The sequence below is a fragment of the Equus caballus genome, chromosome 15 (assembly GCF_041296265.1).
Source record: "Equus caballus isolate H_3958 breed thoroughbred chromosome 15, TB-T2T, whole genome shotgun sequence".
NCBI lineage: Eukaryota > Metazoa > Chordata > Mammalia > Perissodactyla > Equidae > Equus > Equus caballus.
The window spans coordinates 54,057,072-54,074,837 of record NC_091698.1 but is presented as its reverse complement, the minus strand read 5'-3'; the positions used below and the strand labels follow the sequence as shown (position 1 = coordinate 54,074,837).

At 35.4% G+C, this 17,766-nt stretch overlaps 1 protein-coding gene across 2 annotated transcripts in view; it reads right to left on the bottom strand.

Annotated features, from left to right (window-relative positions):
- Window positions 1-223: 223 nt before the first annotated feature.
- Window positions 224-17,766, bottom strand: part of WDPCP (WD repeat containing planar cell polarity effector) — a 379,254-nt gene continuing 361,711 nt past the window's right edge. The window contains exons 17-19 of one of the 2 annotated variants that reach the window (XR_011426040.1): window positions 15,423-15,454; window positions 11,390-11,522; window positions 300-454 (exon numbers count right to left, since the gene is read on the bottom strand). Coding sequence is in view for 1 of the 2 variants with exons in the window: in XM_070235381.1 (XP_070091482.1) it covers window positions 404-454; window positions 15,423-15,454 (83 nt within the window). In the remaining variant the exon portion in view is untranslated. Of the gene's footprint in view, window positions 455-11,389; window positions 11,523-15,422; window positions 15,455-17,766 lie in introns of both variants that reach the window. The other variant, XM_070235381.1, reaches the window with a different exon arrangement.

The window sequence follows — 17,766 nt, the reverse complement described above, 5'->3', positions numbered from 1 at the left end:
GAGCAGTGCCATATCCGTGCCCAGGATTCGAACCTATGAAACACTGGGCCGCCTGCAGCGGAGCACGCGAACTTAACCACTCGGCCACGGGGCCAGCCCCTAAATATTCTACTTTTGAAGCACCTAATAATGTACAGTTTAAGAAACTTTGGAAATTTTACATTATTGAAAATAAGTAAGTTAAGGACTTTTACTTAGGATCACTTGGCCATTGTGCTGCATGTTTTTGAAACTAATAAAACTTTACTTTGAAAATATTATGAATTTAAAATTTTTAACTAATTCATACTCTCTTTCCTCTTTTTAATCCATACGGGGAGATTTTAATCTGTATCAGGCCATGAAAAAGTTTAGATGTAAAAAATGTGGGTTTCTTCTTTAAGTAAAAAAAGTATCTTATTATTTACACCAAACGAAAGTGAACCATTCTGAGAGAACCACCATCTCTGATTTCCTGAAAGTAAACAAATAAAAATAATTAAAATGATATTTGAGCAGAGTAAAAAATAATTGACTTAATATTTATATCGTTAATATTTTTATTTAAATATTTAAAAACAGTGAAACAAAATAAAATAGTTTAAAATGCATTGTGTATATGTAAACAAGAGAACTGTGTATTTATCTTCCTCTAAAAATTTCAATATACTGTTCATAAAAATCAGTGAAGAGAAATAACATGTGAGACATAAAAAGGCAAAAGAAGGACAGGATGTTAGTTGAAATTTGAAAACATCTGGCTCCTACAATGAAAAGTTGTAATCTGTGGGTCATCATTTGTGATTCCACTTGTTTGATTTTACAAAACTATCTGTTCTAAAAGCATTTATTTCTTAATTTCTATATAGCATATATTTCTTAATTTTGGTGTTTTACTGAGTATTTAATAGTGGCTCCTGAGGTAATGGGTCATAGAAGAGATCGTGGTCTTAAAAGTCCTTTATAAAATTTTATGAAGCTGCAAAGAGATACAAACAAAAACCTCATCCATTTCCCATTTCTTATTCTTTTTTTCACACCTTCCCCCCAGCCCCATCAAAGATAGAAAAACAAAGGATTTTATGATAGGATTCTGAAATTGGAGGATGTTTAAAAGTAAGACTAAAGGTGAGTGATATTATTTGAAAAATAATACAGTGGGGACATTTCTGAAAGTTTGACGATAACCTATTTAGAGTTGAAGTGGTAAAGGAGAAAGGTAAAAAAAGTAGCAACGATGGTTAGTATTTAACATATCATAATTGGAGACATTTCTCTTATAAAAAATTTTATTTTAAAGTTATTCCTTAGGTTATATTTTCAAAGTTCTTTTTAGTAAGAGAAGCCTTTCAGAAAGTGACTGCATTATACTATTGTAAGTAGTCATATCACAAAGAAAACAGGTGTAGGGCTGACAAGTAAGGAAAACACGTATGTAAGCATGTGCCTGTGGATCTTGATGTACACAAAATTTTTTTAAAACCTGGAAAAACAGGTAGCAAAAAGAATGAATAATTTAATATTGCCTAGGGTCTTGTGTGTGTATTCTGACAAGTTCAGGGGTTTTATGCAGCTTTCAATTTAAAAACAAAAAACATTATAAGCACTGGTATTTAAAAAAAATAAGCTCCAACTTTTGGTTATAAGCTACTATACCAGTCTTTTTGTACACCACTAGAATGGTCATCAAGAAACCTGGATTTAGCTTTTGGTCTTGTTCACTAACTGGCAGAGATCCTAGATAAATTATTTTATTTTTCTAACATCTGGATATAATTGTTGCTGGATGGCTAGACTTTGCACACGCAAGAAGTACCATCTGGTTCAGCCATATTCTAGATGTTCTGTAGTGTCTTCTATCCAGGCCTTAAATACCTCTCTTACATTAGGAATTACATTTTGAAAAGTAGTAAGCATAGAATTCTCAAGGATCTCCCAAGACTTAAAAAAAAAAAGTCTTTTCCTTTGAAGGATTTTCTTTAAAATCCATCCTATTTTTAAAAGACTTACTTCAGGACATTTCCAAGGTTTCCATGATAGTGTGTTCCATGCTAAATAACCTTGACTTGTACTCTATTTTCCTTAGAGGAGTATTTTGATGATTAGTGAAATAATGTATTTTGTATAGTCAGTTGTTTAATCATTATTAAGAATAAAGTATATTCATTAAATAAAAACTGGAACACAGCAAAGTAAAAAAATTTATCCATAGTCTTACCAGTCATATAAAACTGTGGTTTAACATGTATTTGCTTCGAGTCTTTTATTTCCACATACATGTTTTCTTTATTTTTTTAATACAGCTGGTATCATATTGCATATGCAATTTTGTATATTTTTGTGTTTTTTGGCCTCGCTTAAAACACTTTTCGCTGTTTCCACATTGTCTTTGTTTTTAGTGGCTAAGTTTTATTCCATGAAATACTATAGCTTTACTCAACCACTCCTTTTTTTGGTTAAATTCATATGGTTCCCAATTTCTTCTTTTTTATAAATAACCCTGTGATAGACATTGTTAGGTATGAAGTTTTTTCTGTGTTTAGGGTTATTTTCTTGGTACAGAACTGTAGAAATAGAATTATTGGGCCAAAGCTTATGAAATTTTAGGCCTCTGGGTAAACACAGTGGAATTGGTAGTTTTGGTTTCTTTCATTCCTAGTTTGGGAGGAGGTGATTTTGTTTGGTGATAGAAAGTTGTGGTTTCAATGGAGGCTGAACTTCCTTTTATTATGAGGTGAAATTGTGCTCACCCTTGACTGAATGGCTACATGTTAGTTCCTGTAGTAATTTACTGCAACAAAAGGGTTTTCCCCAGTCCTTCATTTGATTTCTATGTATAGGTAAGTGCATTTTCCGAACCACACCCTATTGCTGTTACCTAATAATGGGTGATCCCAGGTCACTTTCTTTTAAATGTACACAGACTTTCATAAGCAAATTCTGAAGACGAGTTAAGGTTTGCTTTGCTACATACCTGTTACTTATTTAATTTATACAGATATCTTTAAAAAATATACGAAGTGATCATCTCATTATTTTTATGTTAGGTTCCTCTGTTACTTATGGTTCCTTATAACTTTCTGATTTGGTTCAACAGTAATTAAATCCCAGAAATATGCTATTTTAGAGTTAGAAGAAACCTTAAAGTTTCCTAATCTGAAATCTTTTCATTTTACAGATGATGAAACTGAGTCTCATGTGTTTTCTCCAAAGTCACTCAGTTAGTGGCAGAGCTGGGATTAGAATTTAGTTCTAATTATTAGAATTAGAATTTTCCTGTGAAATACTTTTTCCACTACAGCTTTTTTATGTTCTAACAAATAACATGTGTTCTACCAGCTGCCTTACGGTTAACTCCTTTGAGTGCCTGTTCCTGTCACTTAAGGCTCTTGTTTACAGGCATGCCAGTAGCCCACCCGTGTGACAGGAGATGCTTTCCTGAGCAGGTTGTCCAGTTACTCAAGTTTCACTATTGGATATTAACTCTGCTTCTTGCATATTTGGTATTATAGAGGGATTTCTTTTTAATCAATATTCCAGAATTTTGGTCCTTGATGTTCTTTCTAGAAAATGAAATCTCAAATTGATTACAATCTAGCACTTCCCAAAGGTTGGCTTGAGGCTTCTGGGACTTATGAGAGACAGGTTAATTGATAAGCTAACTGTTTAACTTTCCAGCTTCCTCTGTGTTAAGTAAACCATCAGAAAGGAATGTTCTTAGAACATGTTGTGTCGCCTTTCTACAGAACTGCCTTCACTGAATTATGATTCAGTGTATTTCCTTCAGCTTTTATACAAGATTTATAACAAAAACATCTATGTGAATAGGGTTTGTCTTTTCTAAAACTTTACTTGAAGATATATATAGTTTGTTTTTCAGCTTTCTAACACAGCATTCTTTTTTTATTTTTCTGTTTGAGGACGATTAGCCCTGAGCTAACATCTGTCGCCAATCTTCCTCTTTTTGCTGAGGAAAACTGGCTCTGAGCTAACATCCATGCCCATCTTCTTGTATTTTATATGTGGGATGCCTGCCACAGCATGGCTTAACAAGCAGTGCATAGATCTGCACCCGGGATCCAAACTGGCGAACCCTGGACCACTGAAGCGGAATGTGGGAACTTAACCGCTCCACCACCAGGCTGGCCCCTAACACAAGCATTCTTGAGTGTGAATCCCGTGCTGGAAAAATGTTTCTGTCCAGATGAATTTGCTATTTGCGTACTTTAAAAAATAAGTCAGCAGCAACAATAATAATGAACAGTGTTTTGGAGTTTATAAAATACTTTCACAGTACCTAATTTGACATACCAATCCTGTGATGTTATTAAATGTAATTATTCCCATTTTAGAGATTAGTAAATAGGTATAGAGATGTGTGGCCATGACAAAGTAGTGGAACAAAACTGGAGCTGAGATAGTTTGTCTATAAATCCTACATTCTTTCTATTATGCCATGGTCCCTTCCAAACTAAACCTATTCCCCTTTTTTCCATTAGCCTCCCCAAATTCAGAGCTAATCTCAGGGGTTTTTTTCCTTTTAAAGGTTTTTGGTTTTTTTTTTGTTTTTTGTTTTGGTGAGGAAGATTGGCCCTGAACTAACATCTGTTGCCAATCTTCCTCTTTTAATTTTCTCCCCAAAGCCCCAGTACATAGTTCTATATCCTAGTTGTAAGTCATTCTAGTTCTTCTATGTGGCATGCCACCACAGCACGATTTGATGAGTGGTATGTAGGTTTGCACCCAGGATCTGAACTGGCAAACCTCAGGCCACCGGAGCACACGAACTTAACCACTTGGTCATGAGGCCAGCCCCCTAATCTCAATTTTAATTTGTATAAAACAGCCCAGGTATTCAAGAACATCTCTTACTTTGCAAATTCTAATTAATTTTTGGTTTGTGTGATTTTATTTTAGATATTATATATAAAATAATTTTGTGAAATGCCCAAATCTTTCAGAAAATAGATAGGTTGTAAACATTAAGATAAATGGGTTCATATCTATGAAGACTAATCACTGTATTTTTGGCTGTGTTGACACTTTTGTTTTTTTACCTAATGGTTTATCTAACTCTCATCTTTAGGCAATGTGTTGTTATATTTAAAAATATTTTGGGGCCAGCCCAGTGGCATAGTGGTTAAGTTCACGTACTCTGCTTCAGGGGCCTGGAGTTAGCAGGTTTGGATCCTGGACACGGACCTAGCACTGTTCACGAAGCCATGCTGTGGCAGCATCCCACAGAAAGTAGAGGAAGATTGGCACAGATGTGAGCTCAGCAACAATCTTCTTCAAGCAAAAGGAGGAAGATTGGCAACAGATGTTAGCTCAGGGCCAGTCTTCCTCACACACACACGGTTCTTTAAGGACCAGCCCAGTGGCATAGTGGTTGGGTTCTTGCACTCCACTTTGGCAGCCTGGGGTTCGGTGGTTTGGATCCCAGGTGCAGACCTACGCACTGTTCATCAAGCCATGCTGTAGCAGCGTCCCACATACAAAATAGAGGAAGATTGGCACAGATGTTAGCTTAGTGACAATCTTTCTCAAGCCAAAAGAGGAAGATTGGCAGCAGATATTAGTTCAGGGCCAATCTTCCTGGCCAAAAATATATATATATATATATATATATTTTAAAAATCATCCTTTGGAGGAAACAAATAAGTATGAGGATAGTTGATCACTTATTCCGTATCAATGAATATTTGAAGATGTTGTCATCCATCAAGTAGATTTATAAACTTTATGATAGAAGGTATCAATGAACATAAAAATTGCTACTTTTTTCCACGCTTTTAGAAATTACATACTTATATTTCAATTATATAAGGTGCTCTTTATTAATGTGTATAATTGTCACTAAATATTGGGTATATATATGTATATACACCCGTGTACACTGTCTTTTTTATCTTTATTACTCTCTTCCGGCTGGACTCAACCCCCCTGAATGATAGTTATGACAGAAAGAGTAATATAAGCAGCAATTTGCGGTGTCTGTCATAATTCCACATTAGAAGAATGAGTTTCGATCATTCCCAAGTCTAAGAATTTCTTCCACACAATATGCCAATGTACAGGAAAGACATCATAGATATAAACTACGCAATTTATTACCTAAATTTGCTATGACCAAAGTCACTGATAGGGAACAAGAGGTATGCTCCATACCTAGAAACTCTTTTCAACAAGCAACCCCAAGTTAGCTTCTCTAAAATTGATCTACTAAGGTTGAATAGAGCGCTGGAATTCTTTCCCTCAGCTTTTGTCATTAGCACAGATCCCTCCCTGAATCTTCCCTAGAGCTAGCTAGGCCTCTAGTGGTTTCATTTCTTTTGTTTTTTTATTGTGGTGAAATATGCATAACAGAAAAAATTTACCATTTTAATCATTCATGAATTTTCTAATTTGTTTTTTCTTCATTGTGGTTTATTCTTGACTATCTTCGTTAAAATCTGTTTAAGTGTGTTTTTCAAAATAGTTTTGGAGAAAGTGGGCAGGAATCTTTCTCAAGTGGACCACATCCATCAGAGAACAGTCCACTAAACTGCAGGGCACCTGAGGTTGCTAAAAATCACTGTGAAGACGGTCTGTAAAATTTAAAAGTGAGGAGGAATTACTTAAGCAGTTGTGGAATTATCTTCTTATTGGAGGGAAAAAATTGTCAGAGCATTTTTTGTTTTCCCAAAGACTAATATACACTGTTCTTCAAATGGTAGTTACTTCAAGTTAAGACATCGTAACATAATTCTCTTTTCATATTTTTCCACAAAAGAGAAAGTAAACAGGGAAAATTGAAGGACAGACTTTTTCTTGAGGAGTTTTAAACAAGCAATAATGTATACTATTAGAGAAAACTGTAGCTACTGTAGTAACAAAGGTTTTGACAGCAAGCTAATTCAAAGCATTAGAGAACTTTACACCTGGATCTCTCTATCTATTCCCCAGAGGATTTTACCCAAGGAATTTCTTAGAAGTAAAGTGCATATTTTGATGTGGCCTAGAGCTAGGTCATGGTTAAAATAAGCAGTGTTTAAAAATAATGTCACTTCTTACTTTAACCATAAACTAGCTTTAGGCCTGAGCAGAATATGAACTTTAAGAAAATTGCTTGGCTAAAAGTCCCCTGGGGATTGATGAAGATAGATAGATAGATAATGTATAAAAAGATGGATAAAATATATATTATGTATAATATATATACACACACACTCATATAGAGGAACATTTAAGATTTGTGCATTTCATTCTATGTACATTTTATGGAGGGAGGGGAAGGACTGTAAACAAATATTAAGCTCTAATTAATGATGTGTATGCTAAAGTAACTAAGGGAGTGACGTGTCTGGATGTCTGTAGCTTACTTTGAAATATGTCAGAATATAAATGGATTGATAGAAGCACTGGTCGATGGATAGAAACATAAAGCAATTATTGTAAAACATTAATCGTAAGTCTAGGTAGGGTGTATGTGCATGTTTAGTGTACATTTCTTAGAACATTTCTGTTTATTTGAAATTTTTCATAATAAGATGTTGGAAAAAATAGTGTTAATGAAAAGGTACCTAAGTCTACATAGGTCTGGTTTGGTTCAATCAATATTTATTGACACCTACAGTATACCAAGTGACACAACAGGTATTTATATAACTGTCAACCGACTCAGACTCTCTCAGGTGCAGAGTAGCAGGAGATTAAATTGAAGAGGAAGGCATAGGTTAGGCAGTGGTTTTTAGCATAAGAAAAAAAATGAAATTAAAATCCTTTCATCTTAATTTTAAATTGGAAATATCAGTTAAAACTCATGGGTTTCCTTTTAAAATATACCATAATAAGGAACTTGGACTTTATTCTCTGGGGTTTTAGGCAGGGGAATGAGAGGTAGATCAGTCTCACAGCTTTATGGAGGCTAGATTTGAGGTAGTGGTGAGGATCGACTAAAGACAAGGATATCAGTTAGGAAACAGTATTCCAGGTGCAGATGATTAAGAGCTGAGTTACAGTGAGGCAAGATTCTAGAAATATTTAGGAGCAATAATCAATAAAACTTGATGATTGGTTTGATTCGTTGTGAGTGGGTTATAGGGAAATCAAGAATAACAAATACTATATAAGACAAGGAGCAAGTTTGGGGCTGGTAGGTAAAATGATGAGTTTTGTTTTGGATTTGTTATGTTTTGGATTATGTTAAAGTAACCAGACTAGGCCAAGGAGGAGTCACTCATGCTAGGCCTCAGGGCAGCAAACCAAAACTGAACTAAGTTTCTCTCTTACCTCTCCCAGAAAAGGAAGGCCTGGGTCAACCATCAGCGCTTGCCTGCTCAGCACAAATTACCTAACTGGCGTTCCAAGACTTCCCTTTGCTCCATATAAGGAAAGTAACCATGCTTTAATCAATCAGCAAATGCCCAGTATAACTTCCTTGTTTCTCCTCACTTTGGTCTATAAAGATCTCTCACCTTGTACAGCTCTTGGAGCTCCTTTCTCTCTGCTAGATTGGATGCTGCCTGATTCATAAATCATTGAATAAAAGCTTACTCGGTCAGTAAATTGTCTGTGGAAAATTTTCTTTTAACAGGTATTATCTAGTCAAAGAGATGTTTATTCTTTTATTTGTACCTATGTTATTTGACAAATACAGAATATAGAATTCCATGCCTGCTGCTAATGATAAGATGGTGAGCAAAATGGGCACAAATACTGCCTTAAAGAAACTTACTAAGTCTAGTGGGAGAGACAATTAAACTAAAAGGTATAATAAAAAGTAATATTTATGGTGATAGGCAAAGCACAAGACACTATGGAACTTCACAGAAAGGACAACTAACTTAGTGTGGCAATGGCTTGCAGGAGCAGGATATATCAGTTTGAAACTTGGGACGGAGCCTTGGCTAGAGATACCAATTGATGTCTTTCTGCTGTTGATTCCTGAGAACTGGTAAAATTGTCAATGGATAATATATAGAATTGTTAAAGAAAAGGCTAGAGGCAAGTAAAAGGAGTCATACAAGGAGATAGAAATGAAATAGAAGGTAGAAGAACTTATACCTTTTATAATGATATAATGGAAGGTATAATGGACGCTAAATGTTTCAAGATGAAGAGCATAGTCAGCAGTGTTAAATAGTATAGAGAGTTCTGATGAGTTAAATACTAATAATTATCCTTTGGATTTGACAATTTGGAGGTCATTGGTGACTAAGTGGAAGCAGTTTCAACGAAGTGATGTTTAGTTAAAAAAAGAAGTTAATATCTTTAGGGGCCTAGATTTTTAGAATAAGAAAAAAGCTACAAGAAAAAAAAAATGAAATCAAACTCCCTTCATCTTAATTTTAAATTGGAAATATCAGTTGAAACTCATGTGGGGGCTGGCCCCGTGGCCGAGTGGTTAAGTTCGCATGCTCTGCTGCAGGCAGCCCAGTGTTTCGTTGGTTCAAATCCTGGGCGCGGACATGGCACCGCTCATCAAACCACGCTGAGGCAGTGTCCCACATGCCCACAACTAGAAGGACCCACAATGAAGAATATACAACTATGTACTGGGGGCTTTGGGGAGAAAAAAGAAAAAAATCTTAAAAAAAAAAAACTCATGTCTTTTTCTTTTAAAAAATACATATTTGCATCCACCAAAAAAGTCTGAAAGCTATAACCCTAGAGAAAATAGTAGATTTTAGGTCTAGGCAGGGAATATGTAAGATGAGTCTGGGATATCTTACATCATTAAAGTAAGGCAGCTGCCAAAGACTAATTGGGTCATATCAAAAGGGCAGAGGAGTCAACGTGAAGGAAGACAATTGATACATCAAAAATGATAATCACTACAGAGGACTGAAACACATCAAGCGTCTAAAAATACAGGAGTTCTTAAAAGATTTTAAACACACACAGATACACGCACAAATACACACTCTGTCTCTCTCATTGGGTCTGTGGAGGCTGCTGGGCACCAACTCATTACTCTGAACCAGGGGTCAGCAAACTATGGCCTATGGCCCAGTTCACCCTCCATTGTTCTAAGACCTGTGTGCTAAGAAGATGTTTTTACATTTTTAAATAATTGGAAAAAATGAAAAGAAGACTAATACTTTATAACGTAAAAATTGAATTAAATTCAAATTTTAAGTGTTCATAAAGTTTTATTGGAACATAACTGCCTTATTCATGTGAGTATTATCTATAGTTGCTTATTTGCTACAATGACAGAGTAGAGTAGTGTGACAGAGACCACATGGTCTGCAAAGGCTAAAATATTCACTGTCTGGCCCTTTACAGAAAAAGTTTGCTAATCCCTGCTCTGAACATTGATAAATAGAAGGAAAGAATCAAGCATTTATCTTGCCTTTTATAAACTTCCTTTTATGGAAACCAAATAGTTGATGAGGGAAAAATTTTGTTACAGAAGAATTGCATGTAATAAATACAGAAGAAATGATAGAATTAGAAAATCCCTATTTTTGAAACCCCAATGAAAAAGATGGATAGGCAGTGGTCACCAATGGATTCTAAAACCACCGAGTGAAAGGCTGATGGGGAATTTTTAAGTGGAGGAATCAAGAATTTAACTGAATCCATTGGTCAGTTAGCGTCACGAAAAGTTGGGGCAACCAAATATTTATGTACCTCATGATGTGATGTAAAAAATTGCCTAAAAAGCTGCATTTTAATTTAACCAAGAAAATGGATCTAAAGACTAGTGTACAGTCGTGTGCTGTATAACAATGTTTTGGTCAACAACGGACTGCATATATGATGGTGGTTCCATAAGATTAGTACCATATAGGGGCTGGCTCAGTGGTGCCTTGCTTCGGCGGCCTGGGGTTCAGATCCTGGGCGCAGACCTACATGCCACTCATCAAGCCATGCGGTGGCAGTGTTCCACATACGAAATAGAGGAAGATTGGCACAGATGTTAGCTCAGTGACAATCTTCCTCAAGCAAAAAGAGGAAGATTGGCAATGGATGGTTAGCTCAGCGTGCATCTTCCTCACCAAAAAAAAAAAAAAGGTTAGTACCATATAACTTAGGTGTGTAGTAGGCTATACCATGTAGGTTTGTGTAAGAACACTCTATGATGTTTGCACAATGATGAAGTTGCCTAATGACACATTTCTCGGAGTGTATTTCTGTCCTTAAGTGACCATGACTATATGGGAAATAACGGGACAGAAGAACAAGTTAAATGAGGAATCTGTCAACCAAACCCAGAATGTGGGGCATTATATAGAATAAATGGCCTGGTTTCTCTGAGAATGAACTATGTAAAGAAAGGGATTCTGTTAGAGAATAAAAGAAACTTAAGGGACATGACAAATGCAGTCATAGACTATGTTTGGAACCTACTTTGAACAAATCCACTGTAAAAACACATTTTTTGAGACTTCTGATGAAATTCAAATACAGACTTCTCACTTACCTGTTTTTACTATGAGCTATTTCCTGTCATTGACTCATGATTTCTGCTGAGTGCCAGGCCTGGGAACCATAGCCACCATTATCTTAAACATGCCTAAGCAACTTTCACTATTGCCTGTTTACCTCAAAGATGTCTGAAATTGTAAGACAAGAAACAGCTTAGAGTACAAATACAAAATACCTAAGTAAAACACACAGAATACAAATGATGTATGTTTTTAAAATAAATGCCATTCATTATAATCATGGCATGGGAATTTGATAGTTAAATCTAAAAATTTCACAGAATAATACCTAGGTCTATTTGTATAGTTGAGGACTTAGAATTAGGTAGATCAGGGCTGAGTCATTTGCTGATCTATATGTTGATAATTTAGGTCTGTTGTGTTATTTCTTGAGTGAAACAAATCTGTTCAGTTTACTATGACAATCTTTCTAAATAATATATATCTATGGAACCTGACTAATTATATAATCAACTTTAAATTTGGGCATGCTGTGCTTGGCATGTTTGGCCATTTTTAGGCTTTGCTTATCTAAGTTAGAGTTAAGCTCTAACTTAGAATAGGAGTATACTATTTCTTTATATGTTTAGAATAATTTCATTTTGATTCTGGGCTTACATGTAATTGACAACACAAAAAAAGGAATCCAAATGGATTAGACAAATGCAAAAGGCAAAAACTTTAATAACAGAATATCCGTGTAATATTGGGAGGAGGGAAGGATATCTGAAACAAGACATAAAAACATTCCATGAAGGGAAATAGTGGTACATTCTTATCTTTAATGTAGTTGAATTTCTCTTCATCAACCATAAAGACAGGGAAGAGACATGCAACAAACAGGGAGAAGTTATCTGTAACAATGACAAAGGATTGGTTGCCAGAATATATAAAGAACTCCTACAAATCAGTGAGAAAAAGGCAAAGAACCTGATGGATAGATAGGGAATAGGAAACCTGAGGGAAAGATAGGAGTAGGCATGTCTCAAAAGAGGAAATATAAATGACCAAAAACATATGAACATATGTTCAACCGTATTATTAATCAGGTAAGTGCAAATTAAAGCCTCAGTGAGAAGCTATTTCACAGCTATGAGGAACAGCAAAATTTTGTAAATATGAATATTAAAACTAAGTGTTAGCAAGATTGTGGAGCAATGGAAACTCTTAGCTAGTAGGAATGTAAATTGGTAAAACAACTTTGGGAAAAATTTGGAATTATTTATTAAAATTAAAGATGTGCATTGCCTGTGACCAGAAATTCTATTCCTAAGTATATACCCTAGTGATGTGTAGAAAAATGTTGATAGCAGCACTGTTTGTAACAGAAAAAGCTAGAAACAGTGTAAATGTCCATCAACAGTAGAGTAGATGAATAAATTACAATATTCAGTGGAATATAATAGGCAGTGAAAATAAATATACACATCAGTATTTCAGAAACATAGTATTGAGTGAAAACGTAACAAAAAGAATGCACAGTGTTTCTGTTTATATGAAGTACAGAAATAAGTAAAACCAAATATTACAGGGTTTTTTTGTTTGTTTTTCTGAGGAAGATTCACCTTGAGCTAACATCTATGCCAGATCTTCTTCTGTGTTATATGTGGGTCGCCACCACAGCATGGCTGCCAACAAGTGGTGTAGCTATGCACCCGGGAACTGAACCTAGGCCACTGAAGTGCAGCGCAGCCGAACTTAACCACTAGGCCACAGGGCTGGCCCAACTAAATATTATGTTTTTTAGGGATATAACCATAAATGGGGAGATCATAAAGACAAGCAGAGGAGTGATTAACACAGACTTAGGACTGTGAGAGTCGGTGGAGGGAGGGGAATGTAATTGGGGAGGGGCACTCAGGAAGCTTAAATAGTACTGGTAATGTTAATGATTATCTCTGGATGATGGGATTATAGGTGATTTTTATTTTCTTGTTTTCTGGCTTTCCATATTTCTATATGTGTGGTTTTTAGAGAGGCAGAGTTGTGTAGGAGTTTCTCTAGAGCAGTGCTTCTCAACAGGGGGTGATTTTGCCATCCCCTCCCCCAAGGTAACATTTGGCAATGTCTGGAGACATTTGGTTGTCACAGTTGGGGTGGGAGAGCTACTGGGATCTAATAGGTAGAGGCCGGGGATGCTGCTAAACATCCTACAATGTACAAGATGGCCCCCCCAAAACAAAGAATTAGCAGCCCAAAATGTCAATAGCTCTTAGATTGAGAAACCGTCGTCTAGGTTGAGAAACTCTGGTCTAGAGCCAGACTATTTGGGTTTGAATTCCAGCTGTGCACCTTACAAACTCTGTGACTGTGGGGAAGTTACTTAACCTCCGTGTCTGCTTCTTTGTCTATAAGATTGGGCTGATAGTAGTATTCACTTCATAGAATTAACTGAATCAAAACATTTAAAGTACTGAGATCAGTGCCAGTCATTTAATGAGCACTTGATAAATATTAGCGTGAATTATTTTATTTTAAAATTTTTCTTGTTGAATATATTCAGTTGATTAAAGCTGATAAATAGTTGATAAAGAGAAATATTTTGAAAACATAGTTATATTAAAACTATACAAAGACACAAAATCATATTTTAAAATGTAGCATGTGAAAATTTTGAATGAGAAAGACCTTTGCAAGCAATAATGACAGGCTATTATAATCTGTATCTTATGTGCACTTAATAACAATTCCTAAACAAGAAACCAGAGAGCTGAACATAAAGTATGTTTGAATTAGTGCTAATCTGAACTTAAGCTGTATTAATATCTGAACCCAAAGACTTGTGGCCTAATAATTAGGTTATAGTAACCATTCTATACTTTAGTACAGAAACTGATGTTTTTCCTATTCTGTATAACAACCACTTCAGGAAGATCCTTGGGAAGTCAATTTCTTGATTAGATCTCATATTATCTTTGTGTATCCAAGAGAATGTGTTTGTAAAGTTTTGATAGGATGCAGTTTTTTTCTTTAACAAGTATTCTAAAAAATAAGCTCTTTAAAAATACATAAAATTTATGATTGTTTCTTTTAGCAAATTAAATGCAGATTGTTATGCATTGTACATTCAACTGTAATATAGAATATTTCCCTCTAAGCAAATCTAGAATTTAAAAAAAATTTATTTTCAATTTAGATATATCCATAAAGAAGTAGGTTGAAGCAATAATGTTAATAATTACTACCATTAGGATAGTTCCATATAATTAACAAGGTCCTCCCACATACATGGTCACAACAGAGCTTCATAAAAATCCTGTGGGGTATGTGGAATTATCTCTATTTTACACATGAAGAAGTTGAGGCTTACAGAGAGATGAAGTGATTTTTCCAAAGTTATAATGCCAGCAATTGTGGAACTGTCATTCAAACTCAAGTCTCATAATGAATCAGTTACTGTGATAATGAATCAGTTACTACGATAATCCACTGTGGGCTTTCAGTAAAATTATGAGGCTTTCTCTGACTTATACCTAACCTTTTCGAAATTGGCATAACAGGACGTTGATAGCTCCTCTCAAAATGAACTTAGATGTGATGTCAGTGGCAGGATATGGAGAGGGACCCCACATGCATTTCTTACAAAAATTATACATAGATGTAATAAAAGTGAATTGGATAAATCATCATTTTAAACCTTTTATTTTTAAGCTTATACTTTTGGGTAATTTCAAACATATACCAGAGTAGAGAGAATGGTATATGTAAACTGCTATATTACCCATCACCCACCCATCATCACCTCATGGTGACTTTAATTCATCTACATTCCTTCCGGTTTCTCCCCACTGGATTGTTTTGAGGCAAATTCCAGATATATACTTTGATTTGTACATGTTCCACTATGCACAATTTTATTTTTCAAAAATAACTAATAATAATTACAACTTTGAAATACTGAAAAGCCGAATAGTTGTCTAGAAAGATGTTTCCAGTTTCATCTTTTCCTGAGTTCAAAATAATCACACAGTATGCTTCTCTCTTGAAATTTAAATGTCTAATAATAAACAGTAAGAGAAAGTGTTTTACCTGTCCTGTGCAGTCTTCTCTTATTTCTCCTTCTAAAATAAAAGATCACAACACTAATTATTTTAAAATCTGATAAAGGATCTTACTAAAAGTTAACAGAACCTTTTAATAGCCTCACTAAAAAGTGAAATACCTAAAATAATCATAACAAATTAAAATACTGAAGACTGTAGAGAAAGCAATAACCAAACTTCAAAATGGTATGAAAGTACCAATTATTCTCATATGTACGTTATGTTATGGTGTTATGGCTAATACCTGCACTGAAATCAAATGAGTAGACTATACCTGTGTTGTTCCTTCTGTTCTTAAAGTGATGCCTTACAACTTGCATGGCAAGTGAGTTTAATGCAAGTACCAATTCTGGTTGATTAGTGGTGGTTACCTAGGGAACTGTGTTGAGAAGTTTTGTGAGGCCTCTTTTTTTGCTCAGTGGGAAAGAATACTGTGTTTGATTAGTGGATTATTTGCTCTCATAGCAGCGATATACCTGCTGACCCTGGCTTAGTACATCAAAATGACGATTTTAAGAGGCATCCTTACTTAAATTTATACGCCATTAGGCTGAGAGAAAAGATGTGTTATTACTGCCACAATCTAATTTCTCGTTACTGGCAGATATTAGGTAGACATTAATTTACATATGTACATCCTTGAAACAAGTAATTGTGTAGAATTTTGATATTTGTAAATCCCAATTATGTTTCTCTTCCCTTATAGTACTTGCTGCATGCATGCATATACCACTCATTGGGCACTATGCTTATGTTAACTTACATTATTTAAATCCCAATTATGTTTCTCTTCCCTTATAGTACTTGCTGCATGCATGCATATACCACTCATTGGGCACTATGCTTACGTTAACTTACATTATTTATTTCCTTTATTTATTTAGTCTACCTTCCCCAGTAGATTGTAAGTTTTTTAAAGCTCATTGGCAGCTTCTTATTCTTCCTTGTAGTCCTAGCACCAAGAAATGCCTTGATGATGATTATAGTTCTAAAAAATACATATTACTTGTATGTCATTAACTCTAAATTACTTGCTGTCTTGGGGTATTTTTGTATAGACTGGGATGTTTTATTTAGCTATGTATTTAAGATTTCATAACATTTCTAATACGAAATTGAGCCATGCTGTGAAATCTGGATCGTAATGCTTTCATAGGCCATCTTGACTTTTTAAAATAATAGATTGGTTCTTGCCTTTAGGTAGATAAAAGTTTAAATCCTATAGTAAGAAGGTTATTCTCTTCTGGAAGAACTCTAGGAGTGTAAAATTAACACTCTCTCTCAGAAACTGTTTCAACATTTTGTCTTCCCTGTAGTCAATAAATTATTCTTAAGACTAAACAAAACTGAAACAAAACAAATTACCCTGCTTTAATTACGTCATGTTTTTTAAACTCTTCTGTAAACCATAAAAACAGCCCAAGGGGGCCAGCCTGGTAGTGTAGTGGTTAAGTTTGTGTGCTCCGCTTTGGTGGCCTGGGGTTTGTGGGTCTGGGTCCTGGGTGAGGACCTACACACCACCTATCAAGCCATGCTGTGGCGGCATCCCACGTATGAAAAAATATAGACTGGCACAGATGTTAGCTCAGGGACAATCTTCCTCAAGCAAAAGAGGAGCATTGGCAATGGATATTAGTTCAGGGCCAATCTTCCTCACCAAAACCCTCCCAAAACAGCCTAGGGTATTGTGTGTGGGGTTTTTTCCCCCCTAAAGATTGGCACCTGAGCTAACAAGTGTTGCTGATCTTTTTTTTTTTTTTCTGCTTTTTCTCCCCAAACCCCTCCAGTACATAGTTGCATATTTTTTAGTTGTGGGTCCTTCTAGTTGTGGCATGTGGGATGCTGCCTCAGCGTGGCCTGATGAGTGGTGCCATGTCGGTGCCCAGGATCCAAACCAGTGAAACCCTGGGCCGCTGAAGCAGAGCGTGTGAACTTAACCACTCAGCCATGGGCCGGCCCCCTGTGTGGTTTTAAATAGTAATTATTATCTGTGTAATCTTGACATTTTTGAGCTAAACAACTTTATTTTTCAAAACTTTTTACAATAGACACGTAAGTTTCACCTTGTTAGTCATTGTCAGTCTTCCTTGAATCCATGCCATGTTTTTCCTTTAACAGAAAGTTAACTTCTACAGCAGAAGAGTTAAGATCTATGATCTAGATTCTAGATGGACATCTAAAGATATCGGTGTAATGAAGAGATTGCTTCTGACTCTGGTATGTTACAGTCTCTTAAATATATATCACTTGTGTTCATTTTTCTCATAAAAGCCAGTGTTACTACTTCATTTAGTTTCTTATAAACTATGACAGTCTCCACTCCTTGACTA